A 15,140-nucleotide genomic window follows, 5' to 3' on the forward strand; every position below is an offset into this window, starting at 1 on the left:
AGGGAGGCTGGAGAGTTTGCAAGCTTTTGTCAGGCGAGGGAACAAGATACCCTGAAACCTAATCCCTCAGGATCTTACTGCAAAGTCTGATTATCTACCTAATAAAAAATAGATTTTATTACTGTGCATTCACAAGTTAAATGACTTAAAACTATTTAAAATATTTTTTTACATTTATATTACAGGAGAAACTTCCAGCAGAGAAACGAATACAGATGTATGCATGTATTTCCTGGACATCACACGTTGATGTGCAGGAATCGCTTTTCTCTTTCTGCTTGCCTTGCTTTGCATTGTTTTGATCTAAAAGTAGGTCAATTAACTGCATGCACTGAAGTACAGATTAAATTTCCATCTGCAGTATGAAAATGGAAATAATCAAGTAAAGTACAAAAAAAGTGGATGTATGAGAAAAATCTATACATATTTTCACACAGTCAGGTGAAAAACAAAGTTTTCTGTTCAGCTATGTGAAAAACTAAGTAGCCTACAGGCTTACTGCAAATTCACCACAAGGTCAGACCGAGCAATGCTCAGAAAAACTGCAAAAACCCAGGACCTCCTTCTCAGACTCTACAGGCCCCAGTTAGCATGTTAAAGGTTAAAGTTCATGATAATAAAATTAGAAAAAGACAGAACACGCTTGGCTTCTTTGGAAGGGTTGCCAGGAGAAAGCCTCCTCTCTTAAAATAACATGGCAGCACGGCTTAGGTTGGCAAAGTTGCAACTGAACAAACCACAAGACTTCTGGAACAACATCAGTTTCTTTGTCCATAATGCACAGCACCATGTTTGGAGACACCCAAGCATAACATGTCAGCACAAACCCCTTATACCAACTGTGAGCACGGTGGTGGAGGTGTGCTGATTTGGGCACCGAGCAGTCACTGAGTCATCCGTGAGCTCCTCTGTATACCAATGCAGAATGAAATGTGGAGACATGTGTCCAATAGATAGAAATTGGCCAAAACTGGGCCATGTAACAGGACAATCACCCCAACCACATCAGCAGATATACAACAGCTGAACTGCTGAAAAAGCAGAAGAATCAATATGCTGCAATGATCCAGTCAAAGTACAGCCCTCAACCTGACTGAAAAGAGCTGTGCATGAATGAATTCCTGCAAACCTCAATGAGCTGAAGCAACGCTGTAAAGACGAGCGGGCCTAAAACTCTTCCGCAATGATGTGACACATCGATAAAGTCAAACAGAAAACTGCCAGAGGTACTTCTACAAGCTCCTGAATCATGGGGGTGTACTCAGTTTATCACTAAGACTGCATATAAAACTTACTGGATACATAAACTCAAGTACATAAATAAATCTAAACTAGTTATTTTAGGCCTATGTTGCTCACTTTTTTCTTTCATTCTAAAACTTGTTTGCGGGTGTGTTTTCTTGCATCAGTGTTCCTGTTTTTATTATTGTGGTTTATGCTGCATGAATTATATTCCCTGGGGCAAAATGAGTGTTTAAATGGATGGACGGGATAGGACAAAGCACCGTATTTTCCAGTTGGTTCAACAGCCGTAACAGTGTACTCTATCACGTTACGTTTACTCTTTACATTAAGGATAGATACATATTTATATATTTTACAGGTGACTTTATTTAATGCAAAACATGTAAAATTGCAAAATATAATGAAACTAGTCATAACTGAAAACTGTTGATTCAGTACCAGCGACACTTGTTTACACTGTAGTGCACCGTAATACCAGCAAAGTGATACTGTGTCAATATTTTGTAGGTGACAGAGTTCAATATTTACACTCAGCAAAAGCCAACTTAGTATTTGACAGATGAGTTGTGATTTACGCTCTTTTGTGCGTGAGTATGGCGCCATCTAGTGACAATCTAATATACTACAGGCACCTCACAGTGCCCCCCCCCCCCTCTGCAGTGCGCAGTTTTACCAGTGATAAGTGACACTTCTCACTCACTGTCTCAGGAAACGTAGACTTCCGCCTTTTGTCGCCTAAAGCAGCACATTTTCCACTCCCACGGCAGTTGAGCTTAGCCAGCTGTGTGTGCAAAGGTGTAGCCACATAAGAGGACGACAATGTTAAGGAAAATATGAAGCTTCTTCTATTTATAGACTTCTTATCGCCAATCAAACAGAGCGCGGCTGCAACGCTGCCCAACCAGCTGTGCGTGCAGAGGAGGAAGCCTGCTTTCGTTTTCTTACAAGAGAGGCGAGGACGTGATTGAGGTGCTGCTCGGCCACTTCTGCAGTTTAGAAAGAACAGAAACAAAGTTCTGCAGACGGACTTTGGGTGTTTGAAGGGGGGGCTGATGGAGTTTGCTGAGCACATCAAGACGGCCAATGTGGAGGATGTTGTGCTCCGACAGCCGCTGCAACCCCCGAGCAGAGGAACCCTGTGCATCACCGGCCACCACCTGCTCTTCTCGGACAGGGAGGAGAGCGACTCCCGGCAGGTTTTATTGCTCCTCAGGAACATCGATGCCACTGAGAAAAGGTGAGGGAGGATTGAGGTCAGAAAGGTGATAAGGAACCAGATCAAAAATGTGTCGTATTAAGAAAATTAACGAGTATCCTGCGAGAGCAATGTTGCACTTTTCTCTATCGCAATTATTTTTTTAATTTTCATTTGATTAAATTGTTGATTAAATCTTTTGATGGTGGACTCGTCAATCTTAGAACTTATTTATTATGATTATAACTCGCATGATCAAGCCAGTAATCACACTAATCAACACGAAACGGTGTGAACTTGCCGGTAATTCCTCTAATCTCTCATTCCTTCCTCAAATCTTTTTTAACCAGTGTGGAAAACCTTACGGGCTATTCCGGCTTCTTCTCTAATGCAAGCCACAGTGAAAGGTTGGACATCCTCTGTGTTGCCATGTCATGCTGTGTGCTGCTCTTGTTACCCGCAATTCTGAAGAAGTAACATTTCCCAACAAGATTAACGCAACGTTTTTTTTCCGTTTGCCACCTTCCACATGCTCAGAGCTGTGTGCTGCTTGCAACTAACAGCTTTTTTTCTTCTTAGCTTTTAGAAAGCAATGTGAAACCTTTTGGTAGGTATTGCCCCCCCCCCACACACACACACACACACACACGCACATACACACATACATACATCTTGGAGAAGCTCACTGCGGTCGTGAGTTCTCAGAATCGGCTCTTTGAGCACAAGAATGACAACATCACGGAGCGTAAGTTTGATAACATCATGGAGAAGCTCGCGGCTCCCCAACGGGAGATTGAGTGACCAGTGTTGGACTGTTAGAACAGCTTTGAAATTCATATGAGTTGTTCGCAGTAAAGTTAAAACCACCTTCACTTCATTCGGATACCCCTTCGGCGCCAGCTGCGGTCTCAAGGCTGGAGCTGAACAAAACACCTTGATAACGACTGTGTTGAGACTGTTCTTCCCATTCTATGCAAGGCCACCTGGGTTGGCTGGAAGACTGTTTACTTAGCCTGGCAGGGTGAAGGACACTGTCTCAGCTGAACTCTGGACACACACACGCACACAGACATATACACATGCAGATGTACACTCATCCCCCCTCCAAACGCCTTCGACGCTTATTCCCTTCCGATGCTGACGGTGGATCATGGAGACCAGCGCATAGGCTGCAGGCCCGGATGTACTGTCTACATTGGCTGTCTCTCACCCTTTACCCATCCCTGTTGCTTGTCATGTGTTTCTTTGGTGTATTAAGAGTTTTTTTCATGTGCTATGTGCAGAGGTGTTTTTTTCTGTTCTCAAACTGATCTCCCTGTTGGAGCTCAGTCTGGGGGGAGTTATTTTTTTCTCCTCATCTTTCCTCATGTTGTGCTTTTCCATGTTATACCCCTCTGACCTGTCTTCCCCATGTGATGTTTGTGTAATGTATGTATGGTCGGAAGGGTAAGACGGCGCTGGCACGGCTGGCAGCCTTAACCCAATTTCCCTCGGGATGAATAAAGTATGATCAATCAATCAATCAATCAATACATATGCACCACATACACAGACAGTCTGCCTGCCTCGTTTTGCCCACTTTTTTTGCTGCAAGTCGAGCCTTATGCGCCGCCATAGGCAATGTGTGTGGCTCTTAGAGGGGGTGCATTTTTTCTTTTGTGTAAGAATCATATATTTGTGTGTGCGTGTGTGTGTGTGTGTGTGTGTGTGTGTGTGTGTGTGTGTAGGATGTCTGGTTCATCTGGAACAATTACGATGAAGTGTAAAGATCTGCGTGTGCTCCAGCTTGACATCCCAGGCATGGAACAGTGTCTCAACATTGCACACTCTATCGAGGTATACAACTAATGCAACCTGAAACACACAGGCATAAGAAAATCAATCTAACTGTTGGTCTTAGAGTAGCCTGTTGTTTTTCTGCATATGTTTTTCACTGTTTTGCATGTATTGGTAATCTCTCTTTAACTTTCTGCAGACACTGTCCTGTCTGGACTGCGTGTCCGAGATGTACCCTTTCTTTTACCGACCTGTTGAGCTCAGCCTGCCGGAGCAGTGGGGTCTCTCATCTCCTGAAATGCACTACAGTCAGATGAAGGAACTTGTAAGCAACATATAAAACTCTGTATGCTTGTTTTCTGCTGTACTGAATGTAATACTTGTAGACACAGACATTTTTTAGGTAACATTTTCCAGCTATGTCCCTCCAACCACATGACAGGAAAATGCCAGGGAAGTATACGGGTCGGGCTTCAGGATATCCTTCTTGCTTAGCTTTCATTTGTTTTCCCCTTAACTTCAGAATGTGTTGCACGCAGTTTGAATTCATGTTTAACACACCAACGTCTTCCCGTGGGAATGGCATGTTGCTATGGTGAAGGGTCGCAGCTGAGGGCAGCATTTTTGCATGTGTTTTACGGACACAAAAGTCCCAGAACATGTAGGATATCTTTGCTTTTAATCAGGCCAGCCTGAGTAGTGTTTTTCACCCAGGATAAAGTGGCTGGAATTTGCAAGTCCCAATTATTTCTCTCCCACTGTCACAACAGGAGCTGAGCTGTTCTGTGTAGTTATAAACTACGAGCCTCAACTATTCATACAGAAACTATGACTCTATGCCAGATGGAGTTTTGAAGAATATCTTTTACCATTTAGGGAACTTGATGATTAAGTTTCTTTGATAAAAATCTGAAAAGCGAGAAAGTTGTCATAACCATAAGGCAAACAGAGCTATAGTGATTTAGCTTAGCCTGACACATTATAGGAGAATTCTTCAACAGCAATGATGGTGAAAGAAGCGTGACACCTTACTTTGGCGCAGACAGGTGATCTGATAGAATAGAATAGAATAGAATTCAACTTTATTGTCATTGCACATGTCACAGGTACAGGGCAACGAAATGCAGTTTGCATCCATCCAGAAAGTGCTTTAGTCGTGATATAGATATATTACAATATAAATTAGCAATAATAGAGATGTGTAAGTATATTACAGAAATGGGTCTATTATGGTATGTTATAATGTACACAGTGTGAAGTATGTTATGAATATTCTATAACTATAAGTATGTACAGGCTGTAGTGCATGGTTTTTATGGTTTTCTGTCATTGTGATGTTTCAAATAAGAGTGCAGGGATGTTTTAAGATATTTGCTGAGTGGCTTCCAGAAGGACTTTAGCTTAGCTTAGCTTACAAAAACATTAGAAGTATCTGTAAACAGCTGATCTGGCTGCCTGCAAGGGTAAGAATTAGTGAGCTTCAGAAGCAACACTTTTGAAGCTCACTGATTACTATGCTGTATTTTTGTGATTTTACCAGTTTTTTATAGGCAGGCTCCTCTGGCCACCAATCTCACAGTGCCAAAAAGACTTGACATGCCCCACGTTAGGTTTTGTGCACATTAAGGAAAGCAGAAACTCAAGTCTTTGAATTGAAGCTTTCTTTACTTGGGAGAGAGCCAAGCTACTGTTTACAGTACTTATGCTTAAGTAACCAGCTGGTTAGAGTACATTTTTATTTGCTATATTGAGGAAATGGTACCTATTCATGAGGTTAACCGATTAGAATCAAGTTCCACAATTTGGGTTTTCAGGACTGCACCTAATCAGGTGTAGGTACTACTGAGAAAAAATGTCCCTAAAAGAGGCCACACAGAAGTGATCCTGCAGTCTGGATACGAAGAAAGGTGCAGACCTCCCTAAAATCATCCCCAAGTTCATTAACTGGAAAACAGCCTGTCCAGTAGTAGTCATGGTCTTTTATTTTTCTTAATCTCTTACTAAGAAATCAAATAAGTCATGATAGGGCAGTTGTTATTACTTAAAGATCCACTAAGGATTAGCTTGAAGCATAAGCACACGCTTTATGCAAAATAAAAATAATGGGACTTTCCTCACCTATGAACTGGACTACTCCCAGTCCAGCTCAGCTCAAAGAGTCCCCTGTGACTTTAGCAACCAGGAGGTTAGCATGAATAATAACAGGTTACTTGATACTAAAGCTCACATTTGCCTTTATTGCCTCTCTCGCTTTTTTCAGTATGAGAAGTGGAGACTGAGCACCGTGAACAGAGATTACTCGGTTTGTTCCTCCTACCCTCCGGCAGTCATCGTCCCAAAAAGCATAGATGACGACACGCTGAAAAAAGCAGCCAAATTCAGACAGGGAGGACGTTTCCCTGTTCTCTGCTACTACCACAAGAAGAACGGCATGGTGAGGTGACTTAGTGTTGACTTTTAGTGTCACGGTTTGTGGCAGAATGGCTAAAAGCAATATAAAATGTCCAAAAAGTCCAAACATGGACAGAAAACATCCGAGGAAACAAACAATCCAACGACTAACACGGGGAGACAGGGGGACAATATATAGTCTAAGGAAGTGAGAATGGCTGAGGACAAGACACAGGTGAAGAGAATCAAACAGCCAGACAGGAGGGAAGCAAAACTAGACAAGACACAGGATATAACTGACTACCAAAATAAAAGAACTGAATTGCTGAACATGGAGAACTTGACACAGGAGGATAGAACAGTACTCAGAGGAAAGAGAGCGAAACTAACACTCATAAAACCAGTGAACAGAAGAAAACAGTCAAATATTGCGCAACACTTGAAACTAGGAAGCCATAGAGAAACTCATTCCATAATGATACAAAATACTCGTGTAATCAAAGCAATCATACGAAAATAAAAGAATTTAAAGTCCCAAACTCAAAAACCTGTTATGGTTAAGGCTACACATTTAACTGAACATTGTTAACAGGATGAAAAATGTTGTAGGTAATCATGCGCAGCAGTCAGCCGCTGCTAGGAGCCAATAGGAAGCGCTGCAAGGAAGATGAGCTGCTCCTCCAGGCTGTGATTGAGGGTTCGGACAAAGGCTACATAATTGACACTCGCTCCAGGCAGCAGGCTCAACAGGCCAGGATGACAGGTGGAGGGTTTGAGTCCAAATCGTTCTACAGCCGCTGGAAGAGATTTCACAGACCGATGGAAAGGTGTGTTTGCTGAATGTCTGATAATACTGATTTGCCAAACTTGCTTCACTACACACTGCCTCATATGTGTGCAGGGGTAAAGCTCTCCAGGAGAGCCTAATTAAACTGGTGGAGGCTTGTGGTGACGAGTCCAACAACATGGACCGCTGGCTCAGTAAGCTGGAGAATTCAAAGTGGCTGTCGCACGTCCAAAATGCTCTTTCTACCGCCGGCCTGCTGGTGGAGTGTGTGGAGAGGTATGAATAACACCCACACTCTTATGACTTGGAAAACTTTATGGTAATATCTTGTGACTAATATGATTTTATCTGGAAAGTACCAATTTACAGCAACTCATCTCATGCTTTTTATTGCAAAGTAAAGGCTCTATAATATTCGAGAGAAAACCCACCGAGGATCAGCACTTGGTGACAGTGGGGAGGAAGAAATTTCTTTTAACAGGAACAGACCATGAACATAATCAGGATCAGGGAGAGGCAGCTATCTGCCTCGACTGCTCTAACTCTAAGATTAGTCTTCAAACTTTCCTTTTTGCTAAAGCATGTAGTTAGTGCTGGATCAGGTGACCCTGAATCCTCCCTTAGTTATGCTGCAGTAGGTGTAGGCTGCTGGGAGGATTCCCATGATGCACTGAGTATTTCTTCTTCAGTCACTTTTCTCACTCACTATGTGTTAATAGACCTCTCTGCACTGAATCATAATTGTTATCAATCTCTGTCTCTTCTCCACAGCATGTCTTTATCCTGTCTTCTTTCTCTCACCCCAACCGGTCGCAGCAGATGGCCCCGCCCCTCCCTGAGCCTGGTTCTGCCGGAGGTTTCTTCCTGTTAAAAGGGAGTTTTTCCTTCCCACTGTCGCCAAAGTGCTTGCTCATAGGGGGTCATATGATTGTTGGGTTTTTCTCTGTGTGTATTATTGTAGGATCTACCTTACAATATAAAGCGCCTTGAGGTGACTATTGTTGTGATGTGGCGCTATATAAGTAACATTGAATTGAATTGAATGTAGACACAGAAATACCAAGAGCTACCACAAGCAGACGCAGGACAAGGAAGTGAGGGCAAGCCAACAACCACTTCTTTTAAATCTTGAAGAAACAGAAAGAGGGCAGTTCCCATAACTGTCTTCCTTACAAATACACAGAGGTTTGCTTTTCTTACACACGTTAATGAGTGTTGTTTCTTCCAGGGATGGCCATTCTGTTCTTGTTCACGGCTCTGAAGGGACAGACTGCTCTTTGCTCATCAGCACTCTGGCTCAGCTCATCATGGATCCATGCTGCCGCACAGTGGAGGGCTTCCTGGGACTGCTGGAGAGAGAGTGGATACAGGCGCGTGCCAGGTTTTAAGTCGAGGAGGATTGAGAAGATTTTAAATGTCTTTTTTCTTGATTTGCTCCCATAAATGTTGGCGAGAATCCAAACAAATGCATTGTAATATCGGGGATTTTAGTCTGCTTCTGACATGAGTGTGCAAACAAGTTGTGAGCTTTGAAAAACAGAAGCACAGCCAACGACTACAGGACGGACTCTATCTGTTGCCACAAAATTAGATCCTAAAAGCTGACATGTGTGTGTGTGTGTGTTTGCAGGCAGGACACCCGTTCCAGCAGCGATGCGCTCACTCAGCTTACTCCCATGCTCGTCTCCAGCAGGAGTCTCCGGTGTTCCTGCTGCTGATGGACTGTGTGTGGCAGCTGTGGCGGCAGTTTCCCTTGGCTCTGGGCTTCTCTGAGGCGCTGCTCCTGCGACTGGCGACTGAAGTTTATGCCTCGGATTATGGCACCTTTCTGTGTAACAGTGATCAGGAAAGGTCAGTTTTTTCTACATATTTAAAGATTGCTGCTGAGTGTCTTCATTTCAAACTAAGATTCACACTTTGTTTGCCTTTCAATCAGGTGTGCCTTGGGAGTAAAGGAAAGGACTCACTGTTTGTTCCAGGCTCTGCTAAGGCCCACGCAGAGGGATTACTACTCTAACCCCCTGTACGAACGCACTGAGCTAGCAATCTGGCCCTCAGTTCATCCTCAGTCTCTGCAGCTCTGGAAAGGTGAGCTTTACCCGGCATGTGTCTTCAGACCTCATCTTTGTTAGCCTTTAATGTAATTGCAGTGTTGCTGTTCTGAGCTTATATTGTTACTGCTTTAGTTTAGTTTAAGTGTTGGTGCTCACTCTGCCCCACTGTCTGACCCTCAGGCTATTTTTTGAGGTGGACCCAGCAGGTTCGTCACCTTGAAGAGGCTCAGGAGGAAATCAGGAACATGGTCATTGAGTGGGGGAAGTTAGCATGCAGCTGATGCCTCGTTCGTGTGAATGAGGTGGGATCACATGGTTCCAAGGAGTTAAAAACAAAATACCTGATTTTGATTTGACCGCTCGGCTTCAAGGTTGCCCGCTGGGCACCTCTGGACTGTTTTCGCCCTGGCTGAAACTTGTAGATCACTCCCAACCTGGAAGTCCCATTCTTATCGCACACCATGGATTTAAAAACTTCTGTGCCAGTATGACCCAGCTTTTATTAAAGATCATTACCTGTGAAGAGGACAGTGTCCCAGACCAAACAGCAGACTCCAGTGTCTGAGTCAGGTGAGGAGTGTGAGTGCGGTGAAAAGGCAAGACGATCTTCATGTTCCTTCTCAGAATGATAGTCAGGTTGTAGGATCACAATTTTGATGTGTTTCAACATGCATCACATTCAAAAATGTGCAGGAGGCAGAAGAATTTCATGAGGATTAGATTGGCTTGGACAAAACAAGCAGATTTTGGATACATGTCTAAATTCACCTGTTTCACAAAGCTGTGGATACCCATTGTTAGAGCTGTTAAGCACACTGAATTGTAACTAAAATGTTTTTCAAAGAAGGAAAAGTTGCCAACAGTGACGCTATCCAACCACTCAGCTCTGTTTACCCCAGTGGAAAATCTTAGTCTTTTTAAAGACGTGTGAAGACTTGCCTTCAAAACGGCAGTAAACATGTAACAGTATAGAGTATATGAAGAGTCCCTCCTACCTCAGTCAGACTCAGAGCAGTTTAACAGAACAAACAGAAATGGCTGGCGTCCTCGATGCTTTATATTTAGACAGGATCTTAAAACCGCAGCAGTCCGGAGGTGACACAAACTTGCGAGAAAGATCAGCTAAATTTAAATTAGGTGCTTTTCTTTTTAATGACAGAGTTGCAGAACTTTGTGATCCTACCTTGTGTGAATTAGAGAAGAAGGTTAACCTGAATATGTTGAACGTTGGTTCAAGATGAATGTTAACAATATGCAATGCCTAATATGTTTTAATGTACAGTATTTTTTACACTTGCATAAAAGTTTTCTTACAAAACATGTGGTGCTTGTGTGATTTTAATGCACTCGGTTTGTGTTTCGCTCTAGGATTTTCATATATATTTATCCCATATTGTGTTAAATGATTCTCTTTTCTAACCTGTATGCTAAGATAACCTGACTGCCTCATGACTATAGATTTACATTTAATAGACTGAAGCAGGAGTACCTCTACAGCTCCTCATTCATCACTATGAACAGGCATATTTCACCAACATGTCTAACTGATTCCTTCAGTACTCTGTCCTCTGTATTTAACAGCTTTAAAACTTGCCAAAGCTTTGTTATTTTCCAGTGTTTAGCATAATTGCAAAGGGATAATTATTTCATCATATGTATTCGCTCATAAATATTATGAATAGAAGTCGGCTGTATAACAGACACACCTCCCAGTCCTGTTAAGCTCAGCTAAACACTCTTCACAATGCAAATCCCTGTGCACAGCAAGTCAGCATGTTTGCACACACGTTGCTTTGCACGCTGGAGACTGTAGTCCTGCTCAGTCAAGAGCCACAAGCCCTGGTGATTACACAAAGTGGAGAGGAACCACATAGCCCAGCATGACTTACTGCACCTGCTTATTTATCCAGCAGTGACTGGGTGAACTGAAACGGTGACCAATGGGCTGGTAATCTTTTTGATTCTGACCCCTAAATGCTGTCTTATCAGCTCTTATTTTATAGTTTAGTTTAGTGGAAAAGTTGTGAATTCACTGTTACATCTGCTGCTTGTGGAACAAGACTCATCTGCCTGGGATTTTTTTTTTAAATCGTCAAGACACAGGTAATACATTTTCCCCTTTTTTTAAAAAAAATTCGAAACATCTTGTTTGTGCCCAGGTGTCATTCACGAGATTTTAAGGGGTTCGGTGTAATATATCTGCTTAAGTTTGGTGTAACTTTATCAAGGACTGCTCCTGGACATGAAACCGGGTGTGCGGGTCTGTGTGCCCTCTGCCGCTTTCCTGGGCCTGTTTTGCCGAGGCTGTCTCAGCAGGTCACGGAGCTGGCCCGGCCGCAGCTTCAGTTCTTTGCCCAGGCAGATGAGCAGGTGGAACAGCCAGGACACCTGCAGCCCCCCATCTCCTCAGGAAAACGTGCGCGTGCTCATCACAGGTGATGCAAATTTCCATCCATCATTAATGCACAATAGTTGCTTGTGTGTGACGTTAATGTATTCAGGAAAGGACTTTTCCACAGTTGCCCAAACACTGAGCCTGGGAAGCTGCCATTGTTTTCTACCACTTTCACTGCGCTGCCTCTGTTCTGAATTGTTGTAAGAGAGAATGAGTCGGATCATTTTCGAGCAGAGTCCCAGTTTCAGATCAAATCAAGTGTAGGAATATGATAATGAAGAATTAGTTTTACTGGGGTATCAGTGTGAAATGCTACAAACATGTGCTGCAGGGTTTTTTGAATTGTGTTCACTTTGCTCCAACAGTGGGAGCCCATTTTGATTCATCACAATAGAGTGTGTACAGACAGTGCTAGTGAAATAAAAGGGCCAATGAGTGACTGTGGGGAGAATAATAGCCTGCTGTCACTTTTTGTCCTAGGATCAAGCTTTGAAACAAACACAAAGCTTTATTCATCTGAAAGTGAAAACCAACAACATGGATTTGACTTTTATCGATTTACCAGTCTTCCACAAATACAGATTATCTGTGTGCACAGGTAGAAAGTTAACGCCTGCCTTTGTCTGCAGGTGGGCTTGGGCAGTTAGGTGTGGGACTTGCACAGATGCTGAGGTGAGATTGTAGAAATTCCTGAGATTTTGAAACTTGCTAAAAGGTTTGAAGTTTAAATGTCGTCATATTTTTGTTAATGTCTAGAAAACAGTATGGAAGGGACAATGTAATCCTGTCAGACATCAAGAAGCCTCCACCTCATGTTTACGCCAATGGTATGTAAAATCTCATTCAAGTATGCGTATTACTTTAAAAGTTACCAATTACTTTATTTTTTTTCTGGCATCACTGTTGTTTTTTAGGCCCGTTTGTATACGCTGATGTTTTGGACTACAAACACCTCCGAGAACTTATTGTAAATAATCGCATCACTTGGCTGGTCCACTACAGCGCTCTGCTTAGCGCTGTGGGTGAGGCTAATGTGGCTTTGGCACGAAAGATCAACATCACAGGTCTGCTTGAATATGCACATGCTTTACACGTAACCAGGTTTTAAGGAACAATCAGGGTTGAACTCGTGCTCTCTTCTTTTCTGCCCATCCAGGCCTACATAATGTGCTGGACTTGGCCTTAGAGAACTGTTTGCGCCTCTTTGTCCCCAGCACTATTGGGGCATTTGGTCCCTCTTCTCCACGTGACCCGGCCCCTGACCTCTGTGTTCAAAGACCTCGAACCATCTACGGCGTGTCTAAAGTGCATGGTGAACTGATGGGGGAGGTAAAATGTTTTTTGCACGCGTGCTTACAGAGACGCTTGTGACTCCATTTCATTTTCATTCAGCTTCTCTTTCTTTAGTATCTCCATCATAAATATGGCTTGGACTTCCGCTGCCTGCGTTACCCTGGAGTGATATCAGTTAACACGCCTCCTGGTGGTGGAACTACAGGTATTACCTGTGTGTGTTGTGCAAATGTACTCCAATCCGTTGGATGTCATGGACTAAGTGCTCCGGACCTGTGTCTTCACAGACTACGCAGTTCAGATCTTCCATGATGCTCTCAGCACGGGTCACCATGAGTGCTACCTGCGACCCGACACCCGTCTTCCCATGATGCATATCTCTGACTGCCACCGTGCCACGGTAGAGTTCATGCAGGCTCCAGAGTGCCAGCTGTCACTGCGCACCTACAACATAGCTGCCATGAGCTTCACCCCTGAAGAGGTGGCCCAAGAAATCCGCAAGCATCTCCCTCACCTCAAGGTCACCTACAATCCCGACACTGTCCGCCAGACCATTGGTATGGGATCTTTTTGTTTTTAAATCACTGGTTTGACTGATAATAAACCAATATAAAACTAAATTGTCCTTGCTTGTTTTTTGCAGCAGACAGCTGGCCTGTGAGATTTGATGACACCAATGCCAGGAGAGACTGGGGCTGGGCGCCAGCCTTTGGGCTTGAGGAGCTGGTGTCGGACATGCTCCGCTCCATCCGAGACAAGAGGACCAACGAGGGTTTGCCAGTCAGCTAGCAAAACCTGCTGCATCAAGACTAACCAATGCCCTACCTACCACTAACTTTTCCTCAGTCTACATTTACCAACAGCACACTTTGTTTTACTTCACTTTTACAAATTGTCAACCAGTATCATCTGTTTGTCTGGAGCATCGCTGCACTGTGCCAGGGACTGATTGTAAAATGGAAATTCTCAGTCATAACCTCTTTATATTCAGTGGAAAGTGAGATGTCAAACACATGTGCACACACACACACACACACACACACACACACTTCAGTCTTTTCAGGGAATCAGATACTGTCAAACCTTCTCTTCATCTTTGTGGTTTTTATTGTTCTCATGGTATAAGCATCACTTTACACATGGGCATGTTGCCTCAGGTGGAACAGAAACATTTCTTAAGCTTTAAAGAGTTTCAGATGTTGATCGCATGCATGGGACACCAGCGTGTTTCAGCATCTGTTACAATATCTAATACAATATGGACAAGTTCCACGTGTAGAACAACAAATCTGTTGGACATTTTGAATCCAGGATCATCTGGAATGACTGGCTCAGTTGACTTTGGACTGTAATGAAAAATCATGTATCCTGGCTGTTTTGTAAAGCACTCTTTTATAATATAGACTATCAAGTGAAACTCACAGTATATACAACCGCACTACCCTTGCCGTGGCACAGAACAGGAAGCCTTTACTTTTTTGCCAGCGGTGTGATTACAAATATGAATGAGTAACAGTATCAAATGAGGCCGTATTTACTTAGGAAAACAATATATTAAAAAATGCTGTGTACTTTGAATCAGACCTTTAACAATAAAAATATTATTTACCCAAAGAGCATTGAATATCGTATGCTGCCAAAGTTTCTTTTTTTCTGTGTCGTTTTTACATCCAAAACACCCGATCAGCATCAAAACAAGAACACTATAAAATGAAAAATTTAACTTTTATTTAAGAAATAGTTAAAGTTTTCTCATCTATGCTTTCATTCTCTAATTTATTCGAGTAACATATACAAAATTAAGGTATTCACCAGCCACTTTGTTAGGTACACCTGTTCAAAATATCTAACTAGCCAATCACACCAATTAAGGCATGTAGAAAGAGTCCAGATAACCTGCTGAAGTTCAAACCAAGCATCTGACTGGGGAAGAAACATGATTTAAGACACCTTAAATTATTATTTTCAGACTGGCTAGTCTGAGTATTTAAGTTCCTGATCTTT

At 42.9% G+C, this 15,140-nt stretch overlaps 2 protein-coding genes across 3 annotated transcripts; both read left to right on the forward strand.

The window, feature by feature from the left end:
* The first annotated feature begins 1,939 nt into the window (after positions 1–1,939).
* Positions 1,940–10,766, forward strand: zgc:154055 (uncharacterized protein LOC556036 homolog). 2 transcript variants are annotated; one of them, XM_031728092.2, is made up of 11 exons: positions 1,940–2,482; positions 2,791–2,847; positions 4,168–4,276; positions 4,416–4,541; positions 6,477–6,650; positions 7,217–7,434; positions 7,509–7,670; positions 8,623–8,764; positions 9,025–9,245; positions 9,331–9,482; positions 9,629–10,766. In XM_031728092.2, exons 1-11 carry the CDS (start codon positions 2,298–2,300, stop codon positions 9,727–9,729), a joined length of 1,647 nt encoding a protein of 548 aa, XP_031583952.1. In that variant the 5' UTR covers positions 1,940–2,297; the 3' UTR covers positions 9,730–10,766. The 2 variants fall into 2 exon arrangements, with proteins under 2 accessions (XP_031583952.1, XP_031583953.1); XM_031728093.2 differs by lacking the exon at positions 2,791–2,847.
* Positions 10,767–10,877: 111 nt separating this feature from the next.
* Positions 10,878–14,745, forward strand: tdh2 (L-threonine dehydrogenase 2). The gene is made up of 8 exons (XM_031728059.2): positions 10,878–11,883; positions 12,473–12,515; positions 12,600–12,670; positions 12,758–12,907; positions 13,000–13,172; positions 13,251–13,341; positions 13,424–13,693; positions 13,780–14,745. Exons 1-8 carry the CDS (start codon positions 11,691–11,693, stop codon positions 13,923–13,925), a joined length of 1,137 nt encoding a protein of 378 aa, XP_031583919.2. The 5' UTR covers positions 10,878–11,690; the 3' UTR covers positions 13,926–14,745.
* Positions 14,746–15,140: the final 395 nt, after the last annotated feature.

Source organism: Oreochromis aureus, linkage group 19 (genome assembly GCF_013358895.1).
Source record: "Oreochromis aureus strain Israel breed Guangdong linkage group 19, ZZ_aureus, whole genome shotgun sequence".
NCBI lineage: Eukaryota > Metazoa > Chordata > Actinopteri > Cichliformes > Cichlidae > Oreochromis > Oreochromis aureus.